This window comes from Sparus aurata, chromosome 13 (genome assembly GCF_900880675.1).
Source record: "Sparus aurata chromosome 13, fSpaAur1.1, whole genome shotgun sequence".
NCBI lineage: Eukaryota > Metazoa > Chordata > Actinopteri > Spariformes > Sparidae > Sparus > Sparus aurata.
In genome coordinates, this window is record NC_044199.1 from 27,809,132 (window position 1) to 27,835,036 (window position 25,905).

Below are 25,905 nucleotides of genomic sequence, written 5' to 3' on the forward strand. Positions count from 1 at the left end.
CCGCTAAAGGCTCATCCCAGTGCAACTAAAACATGGTTCTTAGTCTCAGGTGATTGTACACTAATGAAAAAAGTGCATTAACAAGGGGAATGTTATACCAGAGAGTGTCAGGAGGGGAAGAGCGAGAGCAGATTGTCCACTACTTCTAAAATGCAAAAATGGGTCGCCAATTATATTTGGCGCCACCCAAGTTAAGTATATGTGTGGGAAACACTGCTTTATAGCTATCATATATTAGGAGACAATCTAGGTGGAAGGTGCCGTGCAGGTGACTCAACAACAACCAAGATACGGCATGTAACTTGATTAATGAGCTTTAGAGGGCTTTGTGGTTGTATTCTTTAACTTTAAACACACGTGAGCCATTTTATTCTGCTTACAGTGCTTATGCTAAGCTAACAACTTCATGACTCTGTTCTTCAAAGACACACACGAGACTGATATTGATCTCTATTCGCCCTGTTATACACTTTGATGTTTTTCGATGTTTTTCTCCACACGCCGATATTGCTGAAATTGTAGTAGCGAGATCTCATCCCATTCTTCCACTTCTCCTAATTTGATATGAGTGCAGCGTTATATATTTCACTGCTCCTCTCATAGCAATACAGTGTTGAAACACGATGCAGCTCCCGGTGCCTGTTAAAGGACTCCGTTGTGGGAAATCCAAGTTGCAAGGCACAGACCAGACCAGATGAATATCTTTGTTGCTGTGATACAGTAGATGGATGTCTCAGAAGACTTTGTATTGATCCCAGTATATTTAGAGCCCCATAAAGATGTTGACACAGTGATAAGCTGGGTGCCCTGGAGAATGAGTGCACGCTACGTACCAGACTGAGTGAGGATACCACGAGTGCTCACCAGGATGGCACACAGCCAAGGCTTTATGCTTCCTCACCGTCTCTTTTCCTCTCACGCATATACACAGCAGCGCCCTCCCATCTCCCATTCAATAAGCCAGCTGTTAAGCCACACTATCAAGGCAGCCTGTCCAATAATTGGCTCCCCTCCGTCCACCCTTTCCCCTTTTGTGTGGGGGAGGGGGCTTTGCGTTAAGCCGGAGAGCAACAGCAGATAACAAGAGCAAGTGACAAGCTCACAGTCAAAGGCCACCTCGCACAAAAGGGAGCTGCTTGATGAATCATCGACATTGGCAACCTAACCCCCCCGCCACCTCCTCTCCACACATCCCAAATGCCAATGGCGGATCAATACTTGGGCCCCATTTGCAATTCATTATTAGCTGGTTATTTGAGGCTACCCTGTTTACAGTCCGGTTATCAATATCAACCGAACGCAGGTGTCCACACTGCTGCAGAGAAACACATGATGACTTGCATCATTGTATTTATGCTTATTGGCTAAATGGCACCATAACCAAGCACCCCGGCAGAGGTCAAGGTTAACCAGGGCTCCCAAGGAACAGACCGATCGAGCAGTGAGAGGCATAAGGCCCATTTTGCCAGCGCACATGTGCGAGACTCCAGCTGAAAGGTGACAGCGAGCGGCGGGCCAGATCACATCCGACAGCTCATTTCAAATGCCATTGGTAAAGGTCAGCATTTACATGTCTAATTTGCGTCTGCCGGCTTGAGCGCTGGCGGATTATTCCCTGCCATCACTCAAATCATTAGCACATTTAGGATGGCTGCTGTTGCTGAATTGAAATGTGTCCCTTGAATATAGCAGCCCCCACAGCAAGAAAGCAGCGCTGCACTTTGATTTATGACACCTTCAGGAGTTCTTCATGGCAGGAGCTGTATTTTGTGTAATGTCCCTTAGATTAGCTGATTAGACGTGGTTTACAAAGGAAATATCAGGCATTTAAACGTCACATATTCTTGGATTTTTAGCCCATTTAGGCGTTGATTTACAGATAGATTATATAGATTATAGAAGATACCATCCCAACCTACCAAACTACAGTATCAGTATTTGACAAGTTGGGAATGAGGTTCTGCAATCAGGTATCTTACAAATTGGATCTTTATTTTTTTATCCACTATTATCCTATTTATGACAAGTCGGCATGAGTATTCTCACAATGATAGCATCATTCTGGCTTATCATTACTTTTTTCACCAAAATGTGCATGTATATACAACTTTTTTAAACATGAGTAAATCCGTAGTTCGAGTCGTACCACAGAACATTTCCGGGCATTTTTGTGGCATCACAACAAGGTGTTTTTTGACATTCCCATCCGCTTCTGTTGTGTCAAAATTGGCTTCTCTCAGGAGATGTCAGGACCATCTCCATCCATCAGTGTAGCAACCAAAATAGGTATTTGAAGCCAAACCATGATGTTTATCGAACCCTAACAATGTGGTGTTTGTGCCTGAACCTAAACGGAGCATTAGCACACCGTTGTGACTAAAAGGAAATAGAAAGTTCAACCTAAACCAACATAGAGTTGCAACATAAAGAAACATCCAGTTTGAACTTATCTGACGTTTTGCAGAAACGCACTTCTGTTATTCTGTTGATTGCGTTGACGTTGGTTACCCTGTTATATTTTTGACTTCAATCTGTCTTTTAAACTAGACATCAACTGAATGATGTTCAAGCATTACTTGAACAGAGACTGGAAAAGCTTCAAGGAACGTCATAGCCTCTCACCAAAAAAGGGGCGAAAATTGGCATGTCCACCAGGGTGTCATGCAGACCTGCAGATCAGAGATTGAACTAATAAATACATAATTTGACCTGGGAATTTATGCCAATTGCAACTTTTCCCACTGAAGACAACAGCCAGATGTTCGTGGGTTTTTTGTGGAGTGTGAAGTGGCTATAATTGGTGAGATCTGGGAACATGCTGACATCGCTACAACAAAGTCAGCCAATGCAAGAAACACAAGCACACAGTGGCTTTAGAAACACTGTCAGCTCTTTCTGAAGCTTTGGCTGCATCTCAGAGTCGGCATCAGATGTGTCACCTCCTGAGTGTTGTTGGTTTTTCAAAAGGAGATCTGAAGCAAGTCGATCTCTGCATGGTCTTAGAAACCTCTGCTGCCACATTCAGTAGTTGCACTTTGGTTTTAATAGCAGAACTTGTCTTTTTCATTTTCTTCTGTTGCACATCATGATGTTACAAAAGCCTTACATGGCTCCAAAATCCCCAAATAATGGAGTCTTTTTAATAAAGACAATAATGAGAATTGATAATGGCCGAACACAAAGGATTTACAGTACATACCGTGAAACACAAGAATAATTAAAGGATCAATTTGTAAGCTGTCTGAGGGACAGTTTGATAGATCTGAGTGGCCCTGTGTTGATGCTGCCTCTGAGCAAACTCCACTTCTGTACGTATATGCTTTCATTCTTAGCGCTCTGTTGAGTCCTATCAATTATTGGGGGCATTTGGAATGACTTTAAAGAGTCAGTGTGGGTTTTTACTGCTGCACACCGCTGTTCAGGAGGCAGTTGGGATTTTAGTCCTGGGTTTTGACTTGTCACTTACTGTGTGTTCACTGTCCAATTATCATAACATTGCCAGAGTTTCTTGGGGGCCGAGGGAGTGAAATCTGTTGTCGCTAAATTAGTGGTGAGACTATTTTATTTCTCACACAGCAGCTTACAGATGCTGCCATGTCCAACTACCAATGGATACAGTTTTGAAATGTAAGGGTCCTTACACTGTGGACTTAATTTCTGGAGTTTTGACCAGCATTTGTATCAGTAATAAAAGCACTATCACTGAGATAATTAGTGAGCTACCAGACAAATTGACCGTTGTAAAACAAACCCTCCAGTCAGCCAGTCTTATTTGACAACGAAAAAGAAAAATGTACCATACCTACAGTAGTGGTGCAAACACAGTTCTCCCAACCCCATCGCCAGAAAAAATATTAGCTAAGTACTCGTGCAAAACTGGACGTGTCAGTATGTTGCTCCTTGACATCTGCTTGCATTGCATTTGGTCTGCTTTAGCACAAATACAACTTGATTAGGAAAACTTTATGGTTTAGCTTAAAATAGCCAACCTGTTTTGTCATGATGAAAATGGACAGATATGTCCCCAGACCTCTTTAAAAAAACGCCCAGTTTTATCGGCAATAAACAGCTGGAAATATCTACCTTCCTGCGAAAAATAGCCACTTAGGTTGCCACAGAAACGGCTGAAAATCTCCCCACGGAGCTGAACTGTGGTCACCTGCTTGGCAGCATTATGGCTTGTAATAGTGCAACAGATACAGCAATACAGGACCTTTGTCGTTTGGGTGCCTTCAGAAGAGATTTAAGGTTTGGGTTCAAATAAGTACATTATTTATTTAGCGTCAGTATGTTACATACATAATAGAAATTATGTTGCATACGTGAGTTAACTACATTACCAGGTGAACAACTTATCATGAACAGCAGTCCCCTGGATGAGGATCTTGTGTCCAACTCGTCGTCCTCGATATGCAGACTTACAGTATGTCAGGTGACTTCCCCCTCTGCTGCCTGATTATTGCTACAACCACTAGAGGTTGCGTCTTAAACCGAAACGTAAATACTGGTTTCGTAGTCGTCCTACGTGGTAGCTCTTTCTGGTGAGGTCATGCTTATGACCCATGATTATGGGGGCAGTCACTTGCAGTTTGACCTCTACATAAAGTTGCCCTTCTGAGTGTTTCTTGCCTCCTGAGACTTTGCTGTAGCGTTGTCACCGTGTTCCTGATTTCTGCAATGACCTTAGTAAGTTGGTATCATAAGCAATTATGGATAGAACAGCAAAAACAAGAGCTAAGTTGTACTAATGCTGCGCAATGGTTAATTAAATGACATCAAGGCATAAAAGATCTACAATTTATGCGAAGAGTGATATTCATTGGTACAAATCCTGTATGCTCTGATTTACCACATTTCTTTTTCCAGAATACCAGAACAATCAGGACTTTTTTATTTGTGGTGAAGAGAAGCAAATTTCCACATCCCATTTGAATAATGCGATGGTCTTTTAGCGTCAGTGACAAAAGCTGCTGTGTTTACCAGAATATATCTCAGACTAATACAGCTTTTTCTTCCTCTTTCCACTGATTTATGTATGAAATGCATTCATTTCCTTATTAACAGGTAGATCACGAACATAACAACAAAGTACTGTCATTGAACGGCTCTGAGGCTAACACAAGTGTTGTCTTCAACCTCTCCCTATCATCCTTAGGTGAGAAGCCATTCGAGTGCAAGCTGTGCCACCAGCGATCCAGGGACTACTCGGCCATGATCAAGCACCTGCGCACCCACAACGGCGCCTCGCCCTACCAATGCACCATCTGCCTGGAGTACTGCCCCAGCCTGTCAGCCATGCAGAAGCACATGAAAGGCCACAAGCCCGAAGACATCCCCCCAGACTGGCGCATAGAGAAGACCTACCTGTACCTCTGCTATGTCTGAGGCCGGGAGAGCGATTGAAGAGAGGGTGTCAGGGTGGGGACGGGGTTGAGAGGTAAGGGGAATGTAATTGAGCGGTGGGAGGTATGAGGCTGTGATGGAGTGTTGACGATCGAGGAATGTCAACGGCAAGAGACTCGAGGGCAAGAGGGTTCGTTTTCTCTTATTTCTTTTCATGCAAAGGCGGCGACGACCGACGGGGTTAAAGGGTGGTGATGATGGGACAAAAGTGCTAAGAAGAGGAAGACTTGGACACGGAGAGAGATTCTCCACCATTGTTCGGATTCACCGGGTCATTCACTACATCTGCAACTGTGTTATTGTTTCAGGTCATTTCATGCAGCGCCATAGAGCTAGCGAGCTGCACGGAAGTGACTTTGTGGATGCTGCTGCCACAGTGGTGCGAAAGCGGATTCTCAAGGGCTATCTGAACCGACATTTTCTTATTGATCTTTCACTCCGTTTTGAGCTTGAGAACGTTTTTGTTCTGCTTTGATATCAGTTGTTTACATTCACTCTTTTCGGTCATGCTAGTTTTAATCACATGAAGAATGTGTGAGTGTAGGTATCAGTTTAAGCCACATGTCACGGTTTGCTTTCCAAGTTTTGAGCAACCGCTGGCTTTCAGGAGACGAAATCTGGCTCCTCGTGGCCACAGCCCTTCATGTTATGGTAGTTATGAACCATAACAAATTTATCTTGGAGGAGGACTTAGACATATTTTCCAACAGTTCCACCATGCCAAACCAACTGAATTAGTGAAACTTTCTCTCCAGAGTTGGAATGACCCGCTTTGGGTGAACACGACCCTCATCTTTTCCATCTCTAATGGGAAGTGTGTCTGTTTTGCAGGCAGAAACGATGAGACCTTCCAGTTTTCAAAGGAATCTGCCAGTTTAACCCGTCCCCACATGAGATCCTTCAGATCCCAGCGGTGGCAGTGAGATAGCCCCTGAGAATCAGCAGCAGATCCGTTCGGCGTATGCAGTAGATGAAACAGTTGAACTGGATGAATTGGAGCACTAAAAATACTGCAAACCAAGCACCTGTTTGGTTGTGAAGTGGGAGATGCTAGTGCTGCTTTTTTTTTTTTTTTTTTTTCTCTCTTTGGAAGTCTCCCCAGTTTTCTCAGTAGTCTTCCTGCATCTCTGTCAGATGAGGGCTGGAGAAAGTCGAGTCACCACTGGCCACCCACGGTTCTCCCCAGAGAGCCAAAGGCTAACTTGCGTCACTTTTTCGCCATCTTATATTTTTTTAGCTCTGCATCATAGTTTATCATGGCTTGATTGCACAGGTAAAACAAATTACGACAACAGTCTCTGTTTGATGTCTTCAAGGTATATCTTTTATCATTAAATCATATCTCTCTATTACAGTACTCCACATTACAACCAGCCTATCCACCTAATCAGCAATAGATAACTGGACTGCTTTTATCCATGTACTCACACTAACGATGAACTACACAAACTGACACACAAACAGTAACACTTTGACCGCAACAGATCTGTCCATTCACCACAGTGATGGAATACAAACAAAATGGGAAAATGGTTAACCGCTGCTTTCCGTGGGAGTCCTGTGACTTCAACTGCTCGTAGTGAATGTTGAAGACGTGCTGGGATTGCCTTTAGCTGCGCACCTTGTCAAAGGTGGCGTGGCAGGTTGAAGACTGCTATATGGCATCAAAACATGAATGTGAAAGACTGTGAGCCAGGTTCGCACTAGGCTGTACGATGCAGGTTAACGCTGCCTTTCAGTGGAAGTCGGAAATCTGTAATTCCCACCTTTGTGCGACTCTTCCTGCCTTCCGTTGGTTCAATTTGGAAGATTTTCTCTATTCAACATTAAATGCTGACCCAATGCGACTGCTCGTGAATTAGCTAGCTCTCTAGCTGGTATAAATTCTATCCTACATTGGAAATGATACGTGTAGTTGTTCACTATCAGATGTTTCGATAGACCGGGGCTGAAACAAATCACATATTGGTAAGTCACAAGATCCACAAATTGAAAGTTTACAGTAAATTGAGGCAAGGCTGGATTACTTACTGGTTGAAGCAGGAGAGGGATTCAGACAGGGGCCCCTGAAGCCTCACATTCACTGTGTCAGTAGGTTTTTGTTTGAGAATATGCACTGCTTGCGTGTTAATTCAACTCTGAGGAAAGAGGGTCAGTAGGGGCCCTTTGCTCATTCATTAAGCTAGGCCCCCTTTTGGTTCGTTAAATATTGACATAATGATGTGCGGAATTTACAGGCACCCGATCGCCAGAAAAATGTTGGCAATTCATGTTTTTGCAAACCACGGATATGTGGAAACTTTCTTCACGTTCAGTTCTATGTTGTGACAAAACATTGCCTTCGGTCTTGTTATAGGCACAAAAACCACTTGGTTAGAGTTAGGATAAAGATCGTTCGAAGAGCACTAACACACCTGGAAAATGTCCCAACATCCTGTGATTTCGCACTTAAAATTGTTGAAGCACCATCTTGAACAGTGGCCTCTCGCTCGGCAGCCGTCTTGACAGCTGTCACGCCGCCACCGTCCCCTCCTGCTCCTAACATGAAAGTCATCTTGCATGTAATCTGAACATGATATGGCACGTATTGTAGATGTGTAGATACGATATGCGCGAAACATATGAATGCCAACATTTTTCTCTGGCGACTGGGCTGCATTTTGTATTGTAGTTCCAAAAAAACGCAGCTCGACCCGAAGGCTCATTTTGATCAGTTGGAGGTGGGAATTTGTGACTTCCTGGTGTCTCTGAATGCAGCATTAAAACCTGTGTGACTTGCACAGCCACTGGTATTATGGTTGAACCTAAGGCTTTAATGAGCATCACTGCATGTCACAGCGTTACCGGGGTGATCACATAGCCAAATGGCCGGTGGAAAAAGGGGGAAATCACTGATGGGACGAGACACGGCCCAGCAGCTTAGGGGGCGACCAGTAAGACGACAGAATAAATCAACTCTTTCTCTGTGGTTTTGTCCCTGTGCTTCGTCTCTCTCGTCTCCTGTTGTTGTTGTTGTTCTTGTTGTTGTCGTTGTTGTTATTATTGACCTTGAGTTTGAGCTCAACACATCGTACTTGAATTACCTCGTTTTGTGACCTCATGTTGCTTGTGTATTTTAATTTTCCCTTTTGTTTCATTTGTACACTTTTATTTTTTGTTCTCGAGTGTTCGTTGAGAAGATGCATTGCACAACACGATGAAGCAATGTGTACGCAGAAAAATTAAGTGCCACGGTGAAGAGATTTTTTTTTTTTTCGTTATGTTTTTCTAATGTTGTCTATTTCTTTGTGCATTACTTGTTACCAAACTTGGTATTATTAACCCCGCTTGTTAATGAGCCGGAAGGTTTGGTCATTTGTTATAAAAGCTACCTCTAAGTTGTTTTCATTATTTTTCGGTTTTTTTTTTTTTTTTTGGCAAAAGCACATTTTTTTGTGTTTGTGTTTTGCATTATTTCATCATTGCTACTTCATCTCATGCTTTTATTTTTTTGTTTTCTCAAAAGTGGATTTATGATTGTGTTTTTAAGCAAAGTGTATATTAAAGGGTAAGAGATAACAAAAGTAGAGAGTGATAGGATTTGAAAAGTCATTCGAATGGATGTTTATTCGTCTCTTATTGTCTCCCCCTGCACCTCCAACCACCAACGAGAACGCAGAGAAAAAAAAAGGAAAAAAAAAAAAAGCGATTTTGAAGCCTTAAGTGATGAGTAAGAGGGATGTGGCAGATAAGAGGAAGTACTATTGCTTTTTAAGAGGGTTTAAAAACAAGAATTTAAACTTGAAAATATGTGAATAGAAGTGTAGTTTTGTAATGTGAAAAAAAAAAGAAGGTTCATCAAAACAAAACCAGAAAAAAAAACGCTGAACCGCACAGGACAGGTCATATTTGCAGTGATGCAGAGTGCGTTGGACAATTGGAACTGCAAGTGGTAATCAAAAAAGAAGAACCAGAAGGTTAAAAATAGAGATTCTCTCGGCTGACAAGCTCTCTTGAGAAATGAGCGTATTCCTGAACAAGAGCCAACAGAGGCAATTTGATATATAAAAATTGTGATATTTTTGTATTCAGTGTCAGTCCTTTTTCCATTTGTGGAGGGTAACAGCAGGGCACAAATATTTGTATTTCTTTTTTTTTTTACCTGTTTTTTTTTTTTTTTCTCTCTCTGGGTGTGAATCATTTTTGCCTTGCTCCTCTTTGATATTGTTGGACAAAAAAACATGTGTGTGAACATATTGTAATAATAAGTGTCGCTTTCTGGATGTCAATTGCATTGTAGGTGAAGGACTAAATCTATCCGCCACAAATTTTACGAGTGTGTGTATGTGTTAAGAAAAAAAAAAAAACGAGGAAAAAAAAAAGAAAAAAAAAAGATGATAAAATACGGGACGGCAGGGGGGCGCTGCCAAACCGACCAATTAGTACTTGTCATTCACAAGTTTTCAATCAAACTTGACTGTCGACGTATTTTTTGTTTTTGTATTTGAAAAAAAAAAAGAAAAAAGAAGAAGGGATGGCATGTCCCTGTGGTGTCTTGCCATTTTATTCTCCAACACTGTGAGCTGAGGGGCTTTTTCACCCTCGTATAATATCCACCCACTATAATATACCCAGTCACGGCTCAAGTCTGAACCACCACAATGCAAGACCTGATCAGTCACATTGTTCCTATCATCGTCCTCTGAATGTTTTCTACTTTTTTCGTGCGGGTGAAAGAGTGCGTACAAGAGTGTGTAACTATGTGTGTGCGTGCGTGTGTTAGTGGAAAAATGCACTAATCAGATCAGATACAAAATAAGATGATATTCTATGCCACTTTTTTTCTCTATGTTGGAAAAAAAAATATATATACATTGGCATCGTTATAGTTCTTCCCTCAGTGTTCCTCCAATGTTTCTGTACTATCTTTGTGCCTAAAAATGGAATTTGTTCAACAAAAATGTCCATCTATATCTGCTTAGTTTCTGTATTTTCAGAAGAAAATAAAAATGGTGTCTCCAGCACCCTAGGGATGTCATGACGCCATAAATGACCTGATTTTTTTCTTTTTAAATCCTGAACAGAGCAGGGCTTTCTTTTTCAAGGACTGCAATACGCCCTTAATGCTATTGATGAAACAGCAAACCAGGATTCTGCGTTCACTTCCTTTACCTGGTCCGTACTCTGTGATTGGCGCCCGAAAGCATTTATTTAGCGACACAAAACAAAGCATATGGAAAATGTACTGGAATCCACACAGGCTGCAGTGGTGAAACTTGCTTTCGGGGACAAAATCTGCTCCATTTAAAAAAAAAAAATTCCTGCAAGCCACAAGTCTGATTCTCCGCTCAGATTCTTCTATTTTTTTTTCTTGGTCAGCAACAGGTTTGCTGATGAGAACTTTGATATTGTTCTTGAAAAAAAATAAAATAAAGAAAACCTTCATTTGGGTGGGTTTGCACTAGGGTATCCCCCCTTCTGCTTCGCTTCAGTTTTTTCTTAAAGTACTTTTTCTTTTTCTACAAAACGCATTTAGAAGGGGATGTTAAAATTCGTCAGAGAGGAATCATGGCATCCCTGGAGCTGGCACTCTGTGTTTTGGTGTGGTGTTTCTAGAACAAAGTAGCCATTTCATGCAGTGTTGCAATGCATGTGCCATCGAGGTCTAGACTAAAAACTGTTTGAGTAACAAAGCACCAAGACATTGTATTTTTTTATATTAGCACTGAGGACCAATTGCCCTGTCGGACCAAGCATAACAAAGCTTTTTATGTAACAAAGCTTTTCTCTCTCTCTCTGTCTTTCCCTGGCTTGTCTGTGCTACTTCTCTCCTCCATTGTTGTGACAGCACAAGTGCCAGTCAAGTTGCTCTGTATTAAGAAAATAGTGTTTTTATTATGATTTGAATTGTTATAGTTTTTGTCTACCTCAGCACCTAATCTTAGCCTAATCTTAGAAGGTGCCCAATTATTATTTTTTATTTTCTTTATTTCGTTCTCTTATTGTTGTCAGTTGTATAATTTTTTTTGAAATTTGCATTAGAGCTTTGCAAAGGTCCTTTGTCTTTTCCAGCGACAACGTGCTATTTTATTTTTTTTTCCCCGTGGCAGTACGTTTCCTGTTGAGCTGTGCCACCAATCTATAGCCACCGTCTGTTGATATAGAGGTTGTTCTTTTTTTGTTTCTTTCCATGTAGAATCAGACACCTCTCTTTGTAACATTTCAGTGTTCTCTGATGGAGTGTGAAAAAAAAATAAAAAGGAAAAATAAAAGATTTAATGCTGCAGGTTCTCTTCTCCATGTTGTCACTAAAGTCAATGTTGTGCCTTTGATAGTGGAAAATATAAAGAATATTTCTTTTTCTTTTTTTTACATCCTACTAACAGTAGATTGTTTTTTGTAGTGGAAATTTTTTTGTATTTTTATTTATGAGTCTCATAATAAAAATCCAATCATGATGTTCAGTTGTATACTTTCAATCTGCGGTTAGAAAAAAATAAAAAAAATGGACTTCATGTTGTCTGTCTTAGCACTCTTTCTGGCTTCGCTATTTGTTTCCTCTTAAAGAACAGAAGGTGGCAGAAGGATTATTACTCGCTATTTTTACCACTGATTCCAAAATGATAGTTTCATTGTGTCATGAATTATGATTTGGTACATATTTAAGTCCAGTGAAACTAAATCAGTAACAGTTTAGGTGCCATCAAATTATTACATAATTTTCTAAATGCACAAAGTGTATTCCCGAGCACTTGTACTGAATGTAAAACATGACTTTAAATTACACTCTTTTTTTTAACCGAGGAAACCGATAACCTAAAAAAACTACCAAGTGAAGTACAATATCAACTTCAAGTTGTTAAAACATTTTAGCTTGTACAACTTACATTTAAGAGGCTACATAACTTGGCATTTCTGATGTGATGGGTCTCCTTACTTTGTAAAATGTACAATGTAATAATATAGATTGATATTAAACTGTATTAATCCCAAAGGGAAAATTCAAAAGCTATTCCAGATGATACCATCTTTAACATTAAAACGATGAACACTTATAATTCAATAATATATTATGAATTACTCTGAAATATGCCATTCTGTGTAATGAGTACTTTTACTTTTAGTGTTTGCTACGGTATATTTTGAGGTCAAGACTTTTATACTTTTACTTAAGTAAATGTTATTGCCGCTTTTATCTTAAGATCTCTGCTCAGCTGAAATGAATTGAGCAAATTCATGCCTCCAAGAGGATGAATCCTTTCAGTTGTAATGGCCCTTTAATGGCCCCTCCGGAACGATTCCAATCTCATTTAAGCTTTAAGTTTTTGGATAGATTTGCTTTTACTTCTCTCTATCCTCTACTGGTCAGTTTGCAAGAAAGAAATTGTGGGTTTTTGCAGGTTTTACAGTGCCACCTACAGAACAAGTATAGATTTTAAATAAACGGCTTGTAGCATGTCAGTTAACGACCATGCGAACACGAGGGAATAGAGCAGATCTGAACTCAAACCATAAAGTAGCTGCATAGTCTGCTTCCAGTGCATGTAGGTTGCCCACAGACCAATCACATATACAGTCCTGAGTAAGGGCTGCATACAGATGGCACATAGTGACGTATTAAACACACGTTGCCCTCCTGTATCTGATTTTCTCTGAACTCTGAAGTGTCTCTAGACCTTGCTGATGGCAATTCAACACGATACCTGCGGGCAGTTTAATGTAACCTCTTCTGCACCTGCTGCTGCTATACAACATGAGCTATGGCAGCCAAGCCAAATGGAGCACGCTCATTGTTTTACTGACAGGCGAGGTCGAGGAAGTGCAGCGCAAAAATACCTCGACATCGAGTTCGACGACAAAGACTGAGACAACACGGACAACAACACCAGACAGCATTTTAAAGGGTCGGTTCTCCGAATCTTACACAAATATTTTCTTGTAGAAAGTGAGGTCTGTGGATAATGCACATTAATAGAGACAGTTTCTAGAAAGACACATTACTGCTGAATTATTCAAGGGGAGACATTACAGGTGAAACACCATTTTTCCTGCACTGGTCAGTTTTGAGATATTGGGTTATTTTGCTTCTTCAGACTAGGGGAAAGATGCCCAAAACATTCATTAAGGTGTTTGTATTAGTCAGATTTGTGCTCCAGGCATTTATGCAAACAAGCACAATACCAGCCACAGAAATACACCTGATTTTTTCATCAAGATCCACTATGTTTTTCCTGAGAAATGAACAAAAATGTCAAAAATATTTCCTATCTCAAAAAAATTCCTTTATCCACATCGACACCAAAAGTGAATGGGGTCTATTGTGGGCTGAGACTCATCCTCCATCTGACTTTCATGAAAATCCATCGACAAACCAACAAACAGACACTTCTGAAAACATAAGATACTTGACATAGTGAATTAAGCAGCCTTATTTGTTAGTTTACATGTATGTAAAAGTGTATGGAATTATATCTTTAACTAATGTTTTCTCAAAATGACTTTTATCTCAGACTTTGAGCCAGAATTCTTCACTTCAGTTTTATTCCCATATGTATTCTGAAGGTTTTTGACGGAGGGGGTTTGTTCATATATAATCCACAGCCTGATTTACAGAACATTTAATTCCTTAAAACATGGTGAAAATTGCTTTTTTTTATGGCTTGGCACAGTACTTTTTAATTAAAAATGACATCCCAGATCCACTTTGTGAAAACATTTCACTCTAATATGTCAACAAAATTAAACAAGAAGTTTGAAAAAGGCTTCATCTGATTCAAATTCAGATTTCTGCTCCGGAAATGTATGCAAAAAAAGTGCAATTTTGACAAGCTATTGCCTTATTTTCATATTTGAACCTAAAAGTTCTAATACAAAAAATAATTTGCATAATGTAAGTAATCTCCTGGGGTAGTTTCACGTTGATATGTGTTTTTTGTGTCCAAAGTTACTCAAGTGTCTGCCCCTTAAATGTCATTTTTTCAGTGCTGTGAAACAAACATATATTCATTCTCATTATTTCACTCAGGTTGTGGCAGATATTCAAGGAACAGAGGGCAAAACCTGGGTGAATTAAAACAAAACTATCTGGATACATAAACAGCTGGAAAGGGAGTTCAGTTCCTCCATGAAGTGATGTTCTTCTGGATCTACAGCCTCTGATATCATTTTTTAAATATTAAAACCTGGAAACAGACCCTGTACAGGTCAGGTGTTGTGATCAGTGTTAGACATCCTTAAAACATCAGCTGATACAAAAAACCAAATGCTTCCTGCATGCATTGGTTTGAACAATCTTCTCCTAACCATTTCGAGCCACAGCACCTGACTAACTGCTGCCCCTCACTGTCCCCAGCCTGCTGTATGTTTCCACAAATGTTCACCGTCGAAGCACATTCCTCCGTCTGTCTGGCTGCACACACACACCACCTGGCTGTGATGTGCTAATGGTAACTGCTGCAGCACTTCAAGCCCGACTGCCTTTTGTCTGTTCTGCCTCTTGTACCACAGAGGTCATAAATGCCATCATTAGATATGCAGGGCGTGTGAGCGTGTGCGCCTCTGTCGTCACACACGCGTGATCGTCATTATGGAGGAAGCGAGCCGAGACACAAAATGTTGGGGGTAGATTGACCTGAACAAGGCTTGGATGAGTGTTTTGTGGCAGGTTGTCGCTCACGTTGGGCTCACTTGTGGTGTTTAATTGCTGTGGCAGTTGATTAAAACGTTTTCATTTTGTATCTTTGCTCAATCTCACATCCAACCAGCAAAACATTTGACACAGAGTAGGAGACACAGGTTTCATAATCCTCTGTCGTTCTGATAGTAAGATGAGAAGATCTTTATCACTCTGTGTGGTAAGTGCAGAGCTGCAATCAGATCTTGATGCGTTTAGCTTAGAACAGAAGTGGAGGAAGTATTGGATCTTCTGCTTCAGTAAAAGTACTAATACCACACTGTAAAATACTCTGTTGCAAGTAAAGATCCCGCGTTAAAATCTTATTTTAGTGAAAGCGTGCATAAGCAGGAAGATGCACTGAAAGTTATTACAGAAAATAGTCCTATATGACTGTTAGTCTATCATATATTAGATCATACATTACATTTAAATGGAGGATTTTACTTGTTTGGGGTAGAGCTCATTTTGAGCTATTTTGTGTACACCTAATGGTTATTTTCATCATGGATTATCCATTCATCTATTGATTGTCTGTTTTGTAAAAAATCTGAAAATAAGGATGTTGTTTTGTACAACAGTACAAAATGTAAGATTACTAACAACAAATGAAGAATGTTTAAACAATTCAAAGGAAAAGCAGCAGATCTTCACATTTGACATGCTACAACTTTAAAGATTTTTGCATTAGAAAATGACTTCAGCTACTTTAACTTAATGGGACTTCCTGAAAAAAATATGTAAATTTTTTCGTTTTATTTATTTTTTGCCTCGTTGCATCATTGATCAAGTGTTTGCCAATACTTAAACTGTTGGGTAGATTAATTTCACAACAACTTTGTATGTAATTTCCAAGCTTGAATACTTAATAAAAGTGACACATAACTGAAGATAAGTAAATAACGCAATAATGAATTAGGTCCAAACAATCAAAACACTATAAACATAAGTCTTGTTAACTATAAATTTGCCATTTCTCAGTGATGGCTGTTATAAAGTGTTACTTTTCCTTCTGAGATATTGAGGTGTAGAAATAGAAACTTGCATGAAAAAAAATACTTGATTTGAGTACCATCATCTCAGATTTGTACTTTTTTTTTTTTTTTTTTTTTTACTTTTGTACATTTTGTTGAAGGTGGCTAACATCCCTCTTGTTTAAGAAAATTCATTATTGCGATAGATTTTTTTGATATTTTTAGTCAGGGTTCGCAGAGGTTGATTCTGATGATTATTGTGACCTGACGTGTCTTTTAGTGCCACCATGTTCCACAGAAGATGAACCCTCTCCAAACACAGAGGCAAATTTTAATAGGCTGATTGTAAAGAAGCAGAAATTGATGAGAAAGTTTTTTTTTTTAAAATGTGATTTAGTGATCTTCTTTCTTTCTTTGGGTACAATAATCTTATCTCACTGTAATCTTAGCCCCTTTATTCCAATTGCCGCAATCACACTATTGCAGCAGAGAAACCACAGTACAAAGACAAACTCTCCGTCTTTGACTTTGCGTTTATTACCACACATACGTGCACTCACAATGAGGTGTTGTCACACCAATGCAGTTGTGAAATTCTGTCCCGCTTGAGTCTGCATTCCTTCATGACACATACTGGCCGTGGTATGATTTGGAAAATGCTTAGGAGTAATGTCCTATGTTTGATTTGTAGTCAAACAGCCAAAATGTGATAAAATCTCCAGAATGGCCCTTTAATGTTCTTGTAATTGTATCAGACTGAATAATAACTATTCATTGTCAGCTGTTTGCTGTAATTTTGTCCCCAATAAAGTCCATCTGAGTGTGTGTGTGTGTGTATCCAACAAATAAACATTATCAAAAGTGCCTCCAGTGCGTCCCAATAATGCCACAGTATTTGCTCATTTCCTCTCTCTGGCACACAGGATCAGATCTTGACTTCAGTGTATTGGAAACTGATGAGGCAGCTCTCAACTTTCCCTGTTCACTTGTGTACTCGCACCCAAGTTAAACACCCTGAACACATTGAAGCTCTGTGGTTGGCTTGTTTGTTTGTTAGTTTTTTCCAAAAAAAAAAAAAAAAAAAAGTTTTTAGATTTTGGCAGAAAAGAAAAACAGGAAATGAGAAGAAGAAAAAAACCCTCTCATTGTGAAAGGTTTTGTTGGACTTGTTGCTTTGGTGCGACTTTGATCTTATTTTGGGGTGTTAGGAAGGAAGGGGCAGGGGTTGGTGAATGGTTTGTCAGGATGGTAATATGAACAGTGAAGGGCCTTTGTGTTGCAGCACTGATCTTTGACCCACATATCTGAAGGCTGGGTTCTTCGTATTGACAGCATTTAGTCCTGGGATGACGATCCTGAAGTTCTCTGGTGATACGGGGATAAATTAAATTCTATCGATACAACAGACTCTTTTAAAACCAGACCACATGACTGTGAGCAATCAAACTGCAGGTCTGGACAGGGTGGTGACTGGTATAAAAACTGGGTTTGCCTTTGACATCAGAGGCACACTCAAATCCTGCCTCATGCACGCTTCCAGCACATTTTTATAGTTCCTATTTTACCTAAAGCCTCCTAACCTTTTCCACCCATCTGTTTTATGTTATTTGTATAACTGCACAAATATATTATCATTTCAAAAAGATTATTTACCATTTCGAAGCCCTTTAAAGACTGATCTTGCAGTAACAACTTTTATTCCCAGTTTTAAGTCCTGCTTTATTGGACACTTGTGAAATTAAGTAGAACATTCACTCAAGTAATGTGCTCAAGCAAAAATAGTACTTCTGAGTACTAGTTCTTTATACTTTATATACTTTATACTATACCAGAATTATTGTACTTTTTCCTGCAATCAGTGCCTTTTTAATGTTCTTCGAAAAGGGCTTTGAGTCCATTTTTAAAATGGCAGTTTTATGAAAGTTATCACATTGTGTGATCATTTTCCTAAATAATAGAGGTAAAAGCAGATGTATTGATTAGAAATGGTAATATTCAGTGATACTATCCTGGTGGTGGCATCACTGCTGTTGAGGGAAACTCATGCTGTAGTGCATGGTGCCATCCTCTGGCTGCTGGGGTGAACTGCAGGAGTTAACACATATATGATATTATCAGTTTTTATAGTAAATTATGAGCAGAGTAAACTTTGGAGACAGTGATCATGTAAAGAAAAATGAATTTTTCAGATGCCACACAATAGTAATTCAGTTTTGTTCATGAAAAAATACACCATACAGATTTATTTTGTAACCAAGAAAATGCAAAAGTCTAAAGGACAATGTGCCTACTTTAATATTCTATGGACAATGGACTGGATGATGCATCTTTTGTGGATAAACTTTACGCCCAATTAATTCTATAGTTCTGGGGCCATTTTTAACACTGGAGTGAGAAACTCAAATAGTGTGGAAATCCATGTGGGATAAAACTATGAATTAGATGCTGAAATTAACAGAAAACATATGAACCAGTAGGAAATAAGTACTTTCAAATAAATACTACTTAAAAACAAAAAATAACGGGCTATTTCTTATTTCATGGTTGCATTTTTCAAGTATCAATTTCCAAGTCTGTTTCCTTCGGGTGACTTAGTGTCCGCACTGACAGGATATTCCACATCAGGGTATGTAGCTTTTGATTGTGAAAATAAGAATGATGAAATAACATTTCATGACAACAACTTAACTTTTAATAACATATTTCACATTGTTTTACAATGTATTGGCTCATTTAGACAATGGTTTTATTCATTCATATTGTGTTTTATTTTGCTTTTCATTTCGATAGTTACGGCCCACGTGGCCTACCATAAAAAGTAAGGCAAATATGGTAAATACTTGAACACATAGGGACATTATTAACCGCATAAAGGATAAAAGATTGTTGCAATTGTTGATATCTTCTTACACATTCTTCTTCTTTAACTGTATTTAATTAAATCTCATATCTTGTTGACACAGTAACACATTCAAATAAAAGGTAAAGCACAACGTTTCAATTTTACTGGACAAATCTGGTATACTGTATACTAACATACTGTACATTAAAGGTAAACATTACATTGATATGTATTTTAAGCTCTACAAGTTTCCAACATTGTATTTACAAACATATGATTTATCATTACATGGAAAGCAGTTAAAATGTTTTCCTCAGTATAGTGATCTTACCACACTGGTTCAATTAATCCACGTAAATACTTATTTTGCATATCTAGATAGATGTTCTAAGCGGCAATAACAGCAAAATTTAAATTTGAAAGTTAACAGTCATCATACTAACATTAACCTCTCACTGTTATTCCACATTGTGTTCTTTACTGTATCATCACTGCTGGATATCTTCAGGTTCGAAGAATTTAATAAATTAAGGACCTTTAAGTTCCTTAAAGGTGATTTATTTATGCTGACAATATTCCATATTTGTAGGAAATATTTTTCCAAATACAACTAGACCACAATATAAACAGCCGTAATTGATTGCTATATTGGTTTTTGGAGCTCCGAAGACACCAAAAGAGCCAGATGCACATTGATTATGCTTGTATGGGCCTCTGTTCCTGTCTTCACATAATTTAAGTACATATCTTAAGACAGAATTGTCTTGTTTTTCTCTGGAACTGTTTTTATATTTGCAAAAGAATACTACCCACTATGATTTGCAAGGTTTTTTGACGTTGTTCTTTTTGTACATTTCATTTAATGTATGTTCGTAATTATTTGTTTGTTTTATGGGAGATGGTTGGGCGATTTTAGAGTGTAACTAAAATATTGTTGTTGGGTTGGTTGCCACTACTGTCATCCTTTTCAGTAATAATTGCATACTGTAAGCGTGTAGAGCAGTATGCAACTTTCTGCCTGGGCATCTCAGATTGCATTTACATCATGGAGCTTTAAAGTTGTCCCATAAAATCTAAAATAACGAGGATAACAATAATGTCTATAGGGATATATTGGCAAATCCAGTTGGTTTTGTACATAAGACCCAACTACAGGAAGCCGTTCCCTCTTCCATTACTATGCGAGTGCCTCCATGTATCCACTGAGCTACACAGGGCATGGAGCCGATAATTCTGGCCTTTTTCAATTCTTTGCTCTACCCGCAGAGCATGTGTCCACCGCAGCACAGAGAGGACACTCAGGCGACCTGCCACACTGACCACAGAGTGCCCAGTGTGATGCTGTAGGCCACCATGGCCACCAAGTAAACTCTGAAGAGCAGCACGTCCAGCACGTAGCCGACCTGCAGCCACTCCTTGGCCACTTCCCGGGCCCTGTCCCTCTTCTCCAGGAAGTGGCGTATTGCCGTCACTTCCTGCAGGATGTTGTCCATGACAGGCGGGGTGGGGTCCCTGGAGGGGACTGGGGGCAGGCCCATTCTGATCAGGCCAGCTTCTCTGTCATGCTGGCTGAGCCTTCGGCCTATCTCACAGGTGTGGTGGTGGGTGCACTGGGCTGCAGGATGGGACAAAGGTAGGGGTACATTTTGTAGTTTTTCATTGAGGTAGGTACAAATAAAGAGAATGACCCTTTCTTTTGGCCGACAACATTCATTAAATGTCAGGAAATAAGCTGCTGTCACATTAAGTGTGATTTAAAACCCGAATACACCACAAATCCACTGATGTATCTTACCAGTACCGTAGCTGTTGTCCTTGTAGTGGTCCAGGTCGGAGGCCTGGGAGGACAGTCTGGAGCAGAGGCGGTGCTTCTTGTGGATGCAGAAGAGGACCGGAGCTCTTTCCAGCACCACATACTTCACCCAGTGGGGCACAGGGGTCTGCAGGTCCTGCTTGTGCACGAGACGCACAATCAGCACAGTCTCTGTCAGGCTGATCACCAGGAGGGCCATGCAAACCACAAAGTATACACCTGTAAAAATGGCAATGGGTTGAAAATGAATGTCGGTGTGGATCTATGATGTTGTTGTCACGTGTGGAGGATGTTTGCATTGCATTGCTTAATGCACACTGGGTTAGTCACCACTCCTCAAAAACACTGAAATCAGTGCTTGAGTCTGAGTGCACTCTCAGAACATGTTATGCCCTCAACAATCAGTCCCTGCATGCTTGACTTGCAGAGTAATTGCTGCTCAATTTTGTTCTGAGCTCTCCTCACTTCATAGTTTACTAACCTTTTTACTGTTTTTTTTTTTTTTTTTTTTTAATTTCCACATCAATTAGGAGAAAAATACTGTTTTCAGACAAGCGAAAATGATCCTTTTGCCTGAACAAACCGCTTATAAGCAGTGATAGATCCAAATCACCTATCAGTGGTGTTCCAATGGCCGTGGCAGGCAGAGTATCAGATACGATGATGAGGAAGACAGAGTAGCCCAGCAGTAAAGTGATCTTGAAGGAAACCCTCTCTCCGCTGTCTGGTGGCAGATAGAAACCCACAATGTCCATGACCATCAGGAAGATACTGGGCAGCAGCAGGTTCACAGTGTAGAACAAAGGACGCCGCCGGATCACCACCTGGAAAAACGATGAATGGATGGAAAGAATGGATTTTTACTGCTGTGAAAAGAGATGGGGTCAGATTAGCTTAGCATACAGACTGGAAACAGAGAGCCGAACTGGAGTGTCTTGCTGTTCTGTCCACCATTTCTGGCTGTCAGGATCACTGAGTACAGAATTTGGTTTCCAGTTTTATGCAATATATCTGTTCACCTCACTCTCACAAAGAAGTCAAAAATTCATATTTCTCAAAAATAGCCTTCGAAATTATTTGGACCCACAGTTAGTCTACTCTTTTTATTCTCTTTTTAGTACAACTTAGGGGTATTTTCTTATTACAGGGTTAAAAGTTGAGAGCCAGCCCCTGAGCCTCCATCAATAAAAGAATGGTTCAATAATTTTAGGGATATTACTCTCATGGAAAGATTATTAGCTGTAATCCACAAAGCACGGGGCACAGTTGAATGAAATATTAGCAATATGCAAGTCCAAACGCAGATACTGCAATTCATCATTATTTTTTTAAGGTGAAATTTGACAAAGCAGTATCATAATAAAGTACTCTAGTGCTGCAGAGTTGCCCTGATGAAAAAAATCTTGTTCTCCATACATAAAACAGCAAGTTTGTTTGGTACAGACCCGAACAAATTCCCCAACATCTTGCTTTTAATAATAATTTAATTAAAAAAGAAAATTGTGATGCAAAAAATGTCTTTCTCACTTGTTGTGAATCATTTAACAATATTTTTCCAAATTATCGCAATACTACTCTTTAAAAATTTGAACCATATAATCCTTTTTACAATCTTAAATCTTAATACTTACATGGAACTTCATCTCGGCGTAATAGTCATCGTTGTCCACACTGAAGATCTTGTAGTTGGACAGTATGTGGAGCAGCTCCCACTCTCCCTGGTTCATGAAGACACTCTTGTCCTCCTTTAGCTCCTCCGGGGTTCGCATCAGGGTGATGTTGATGTCATCAACTAACAGATCGAACGCAATGATGGGAGCAGTGTGAAACAGTCATGGCAACAAGTTACCTTTCACCCAGCGCTCTGCTCTCTAAGCACACGTCACAGCAGGAGAGAGTTCATGGATAAACCGAAGAGAACAGCTGTTCTGCTAAAGTCTTGATGAGAGGAGTCGAGGAGAGTTGGATGTTGTTTTCGAATGACAGAGAATATTTTCCACCATTTTGCCAGAATAACATCAAATGTACGAGAGTAGTGAAATGGCACATGATTTGATTCATTGAGAAAGCACAGAGAGGAGTGTTACTAATATGAATTAACGGTAAATACCGTAAAAATCCTGAAAATAAGCTTCAATTAGTTATGAGAGGTCAAATGGAAAAGTCGCAGCTATTTTGTTTTTTTGTTTTCTACCAAAATAATTCACAACAGTTGTTGTATACCTCGTTATACTAACAATTTATGACATCATTTTGTCATTTTATAAGCATTCCTCCCCCCAAAAAAATAATAAAATGTAGTTTTCTCCACTTTGTCCATCAGTTATGACAACATTGTTCGCACAGAGCTACGGCAAGTGCAATAAGTCAAAGCTCAACCAGAAAGTCAGACTGTAAACTGTGAATGTGAATGTTTAAAAAATCATTTTACTGTGCTCCTTTTTTTTTTTTTTTTTTGTATACTTTGTGGCTTCATCTAAGTCTATACCCCAAAAATCACATAAATGGCAATTTGTATTTTTGTCCAAAGGATGAAACCTTGTCTACAAATTAATAATGTAAAAAAAAATAAACACATGGAAACTTGTACAGGTGATGTTGGAAATAAAAAAAAAGTCCACTCGAAATGTAAATGAAAAAGTAAGTGAAAAATGTCTTACTGGTATGCAGCCAGCTCTGGAAGGTGAGGCTGCATTTCTGGACATCAAATGGGAAGTTGTAGATGTTGAGGGTGCAGGCTGTGACCACCTGGATGGGCTTGTAGTTGCGCACCAGTCCGTCATGTGTCACATAGACGTAAGGTATGTCTGGAGACTTCCCCACATCTACACTGCAGGTCAGAGGCAAAAATGACAACAATGATATTTTTAAAGGAGCAAAAACCAGCTGCTGCCAGCTCTGGTGGGGGAAAAAAGAAGTCGTAGAAAGAATGGTTTGAAGTTACAGCAGCAGTTCTTACAACTCATTGATGAGGATGTCGGGCACCCACACATTAGCTGTAGGTATAGAAACCTGTTTGACCTCATCAAAGTCTTCTGGGTTCCAAACCAGGAATTCATCCGTCCAAGACTAAATTATTCAAGAATGGAAGGAGTTACATGAGTAAAACAACATGTAAATATGATACATATAATTAATAATCTGTTTTTGTTGTGAACACATACAGCATTAGTGTCTTAATAACGTTAAACACATGTTATTATCAAAATATATAGAATAAAATACACAAAATGGAATCACCAATCATTCTAAGTTTGCTATTATAGGCAAGACAAATTGATTTAATGGGTATTTGATAGTGAAATAATGCAGTCAATCAAAATAGCTTTATTCCACATGAAGTATCTATAATAAATAACGTATGACATGTTAATTTGTCTCTTACCTGTCTGTACCACACATATGTTGTCAAAACCTGGTTCTTCTCATCCTGATGGGGAATACAAGGAGACATCAGGGTGTTCAGACAGAATGCTTGTCTATTTATTATGTTGTGATTTATAAATTGATTTTATATTATGTTCATTACACAAACACAATCATATATCAACATCTTTGATAACTCAAAAACACATTTAAAAAATGTCTTTTACACTGTGCCTAGCAAATGAGCGATTACATACATTCATTTGTGGATCCTTCGCACAGGTACATTTATCTACAAATAGCCTGGGCAGGTTAATTGAAAGCATAGCAAATCATATATAACCATGTAATTTTAAGTTCCATTTGCATAAGTTTGTGTGTTTTGTACATAATACACAGGTGATATACTGAAAATAAAGTAATTGTTAAAGGAGTCATGACTGGACTTTTTCATTTGTGCATCATAACTCACCACATTGAGGATGGAATAAACCATTAGGTCAATGGCCACTATAGTGGACGTCCTCCAGTCTTTCACGGGTCTCACTCCCTTCTTGTAACCGCCACTCAAAAACTCAGATAGCCGCACTAATGTGGCATTGGCAAATCTTCCCGAGCTGCCGCCCGGTTTCTTCACTGAAAATGCATAATATATTTATCTGTTTATGTGCAGTGACATGAAGAAGTCAAGAAAAAATTAAATTTTTATCTTTAATATTCAGTAAAAAGTGCACATTTTCAAAAAGCAATACAGCACAAGTTTTTTTCTAACTGTACTGAAATTAATAATTTATTTTGATAAGATCTGTCTGATTGAAAATGCATCTATCTGTAAATGGTGGTTAACGTAGTTGTAAAAAATAAACTAAAATAACATTTCTAATGAATATTGTTCACGCTTTAACTGAACCTAAAAGGCAGGAAAAGGAAGGGATAAAAATCATCAAATCAAATAATTCATTTTTAAACTGTAAAATGTTGAGTATGAAATGTGTTATGTCACTTACGTTCAAGCAAGATAACTTTTATACTGGTCGTATGCCAATTCAATTAAGGATCAATTTCATTTAATCACAATTGTTTGTTTTTCATTTTTACCAAGCTGATATGAACATCCTTGGTCTTTTTAATTCAAACGTCCTCAAATGCGAGTGTACAAATCGTACAAAAAAACAACTCTGCTTTGAAGCGACATACTGTATTTTTAGAGCAACTGTGTCTCTAATTCCTACAGGCTTGACTAAAGTAATTTGTCTAGTAAACCATAAATTGAAAGTTTGTAAGCATTTACGTCCCAGACTTAATTCTTCTGGTACAAGAGTAAAGGGATTCTGTCCTTTTAATATTTAACAACATAAAAATTTGGGTATAGAACAGAAGCTGCTGTACCTGTGCAGGCTCTTGATGCTCCTTGAATAAGAAGGAAAATGAGTGCTGTCCCAGCTGATGAGAGTCTCATCGTGTCAGTTCACCTGTGTTTTCTTCTCCTGCTGTTGAGGTCCGCTGGCCGTTCTGATGAAAGGCCTCTGGATGCCTGACACCCATACCCTCCATGACCATCCACTATATCCATCACTTCGCTCTCATCCACTATCAAAACCTTGTTAGTGTCACTCAGCTCATAAGGGTGCATCACTCTACTCTGACGCCACTCCTCCTAGTTCAATAAAGCAGTTTCTCACTGAGATAAATGGAGATGAAAGACGGCTGAAATAAAAGCTAGTGACCGGATCGTATGTCATGACTGAGTAATCGTTTAATTAAGTGATACGCCAGCGCCGGTAACAGTGATTTAGAACAAGTAAGAGGCATGTTGGTAGTGTTTCAGCAAAGTTTCAGCATTTAATGTCCTCAC

At 39.2% G+C, this 25,905-nt stretch overlaps 2 protein-coding genes across 2 annotated transcripts in view; one reads left to right on the forward strand and one right to left on the reverse strand.

Annotated features, from left to right (window-relative positions):
- Window positions 1-11,897, forward strand: part of zbtb16a (zinc finger and BTB domain containing 16a) — a 162,602-nt gene extending 150,705 nt beyond the window's left edge. Inside the window, exon 7 of the mRNA XM_030437911.1 lies at window positions 5,156-11,897. Within this exon, the coding sequence (XP_030293771.1) occupies window positions 5,156-5,385 (230 nt within the window). The 3' untranslated portion in view covers window positions 5,386-11,897. The remainder of the gene's footprint in view (window positions 1-5,155) is intronic.
- A 6,866-nt stretch (window positions 11,898-18,763) lies between these two features.
- On the reverse strand, window positions 18,764-25,630 carry htr3a (5-hydroxytryptamine (serotonin) receptor 3A). The gene is made up of 9 exons (XM_030437312.1): window positions 25,440-25,630; window positions 24,523-24,686; window positions 24,070-24,114; window positions 23,644-23,753; window positions 23,345-23,514; window positions 22,316-22,476; window positions 21,298-21,508; window positions 20,667-20,903; window positions 18,764-20,486 (listed from the first exon to the last, which is right to left on the reverse strand). The coding sequence occupies exons 1-9, from the start codon at window positions 25,507-25,509 to the stop codon at window positions 20,170-20,172; spliced, it is 1,485 nt and encodes a 494-aa protein (XP_030293172.1). The 5' UTR covers window positions 25,510-25,630; the 3' UTR covers window positions 18,764-20,169.
- Between the last annotated feature and the right edge of the window lie 275 nt (window positions 25,631-25,905).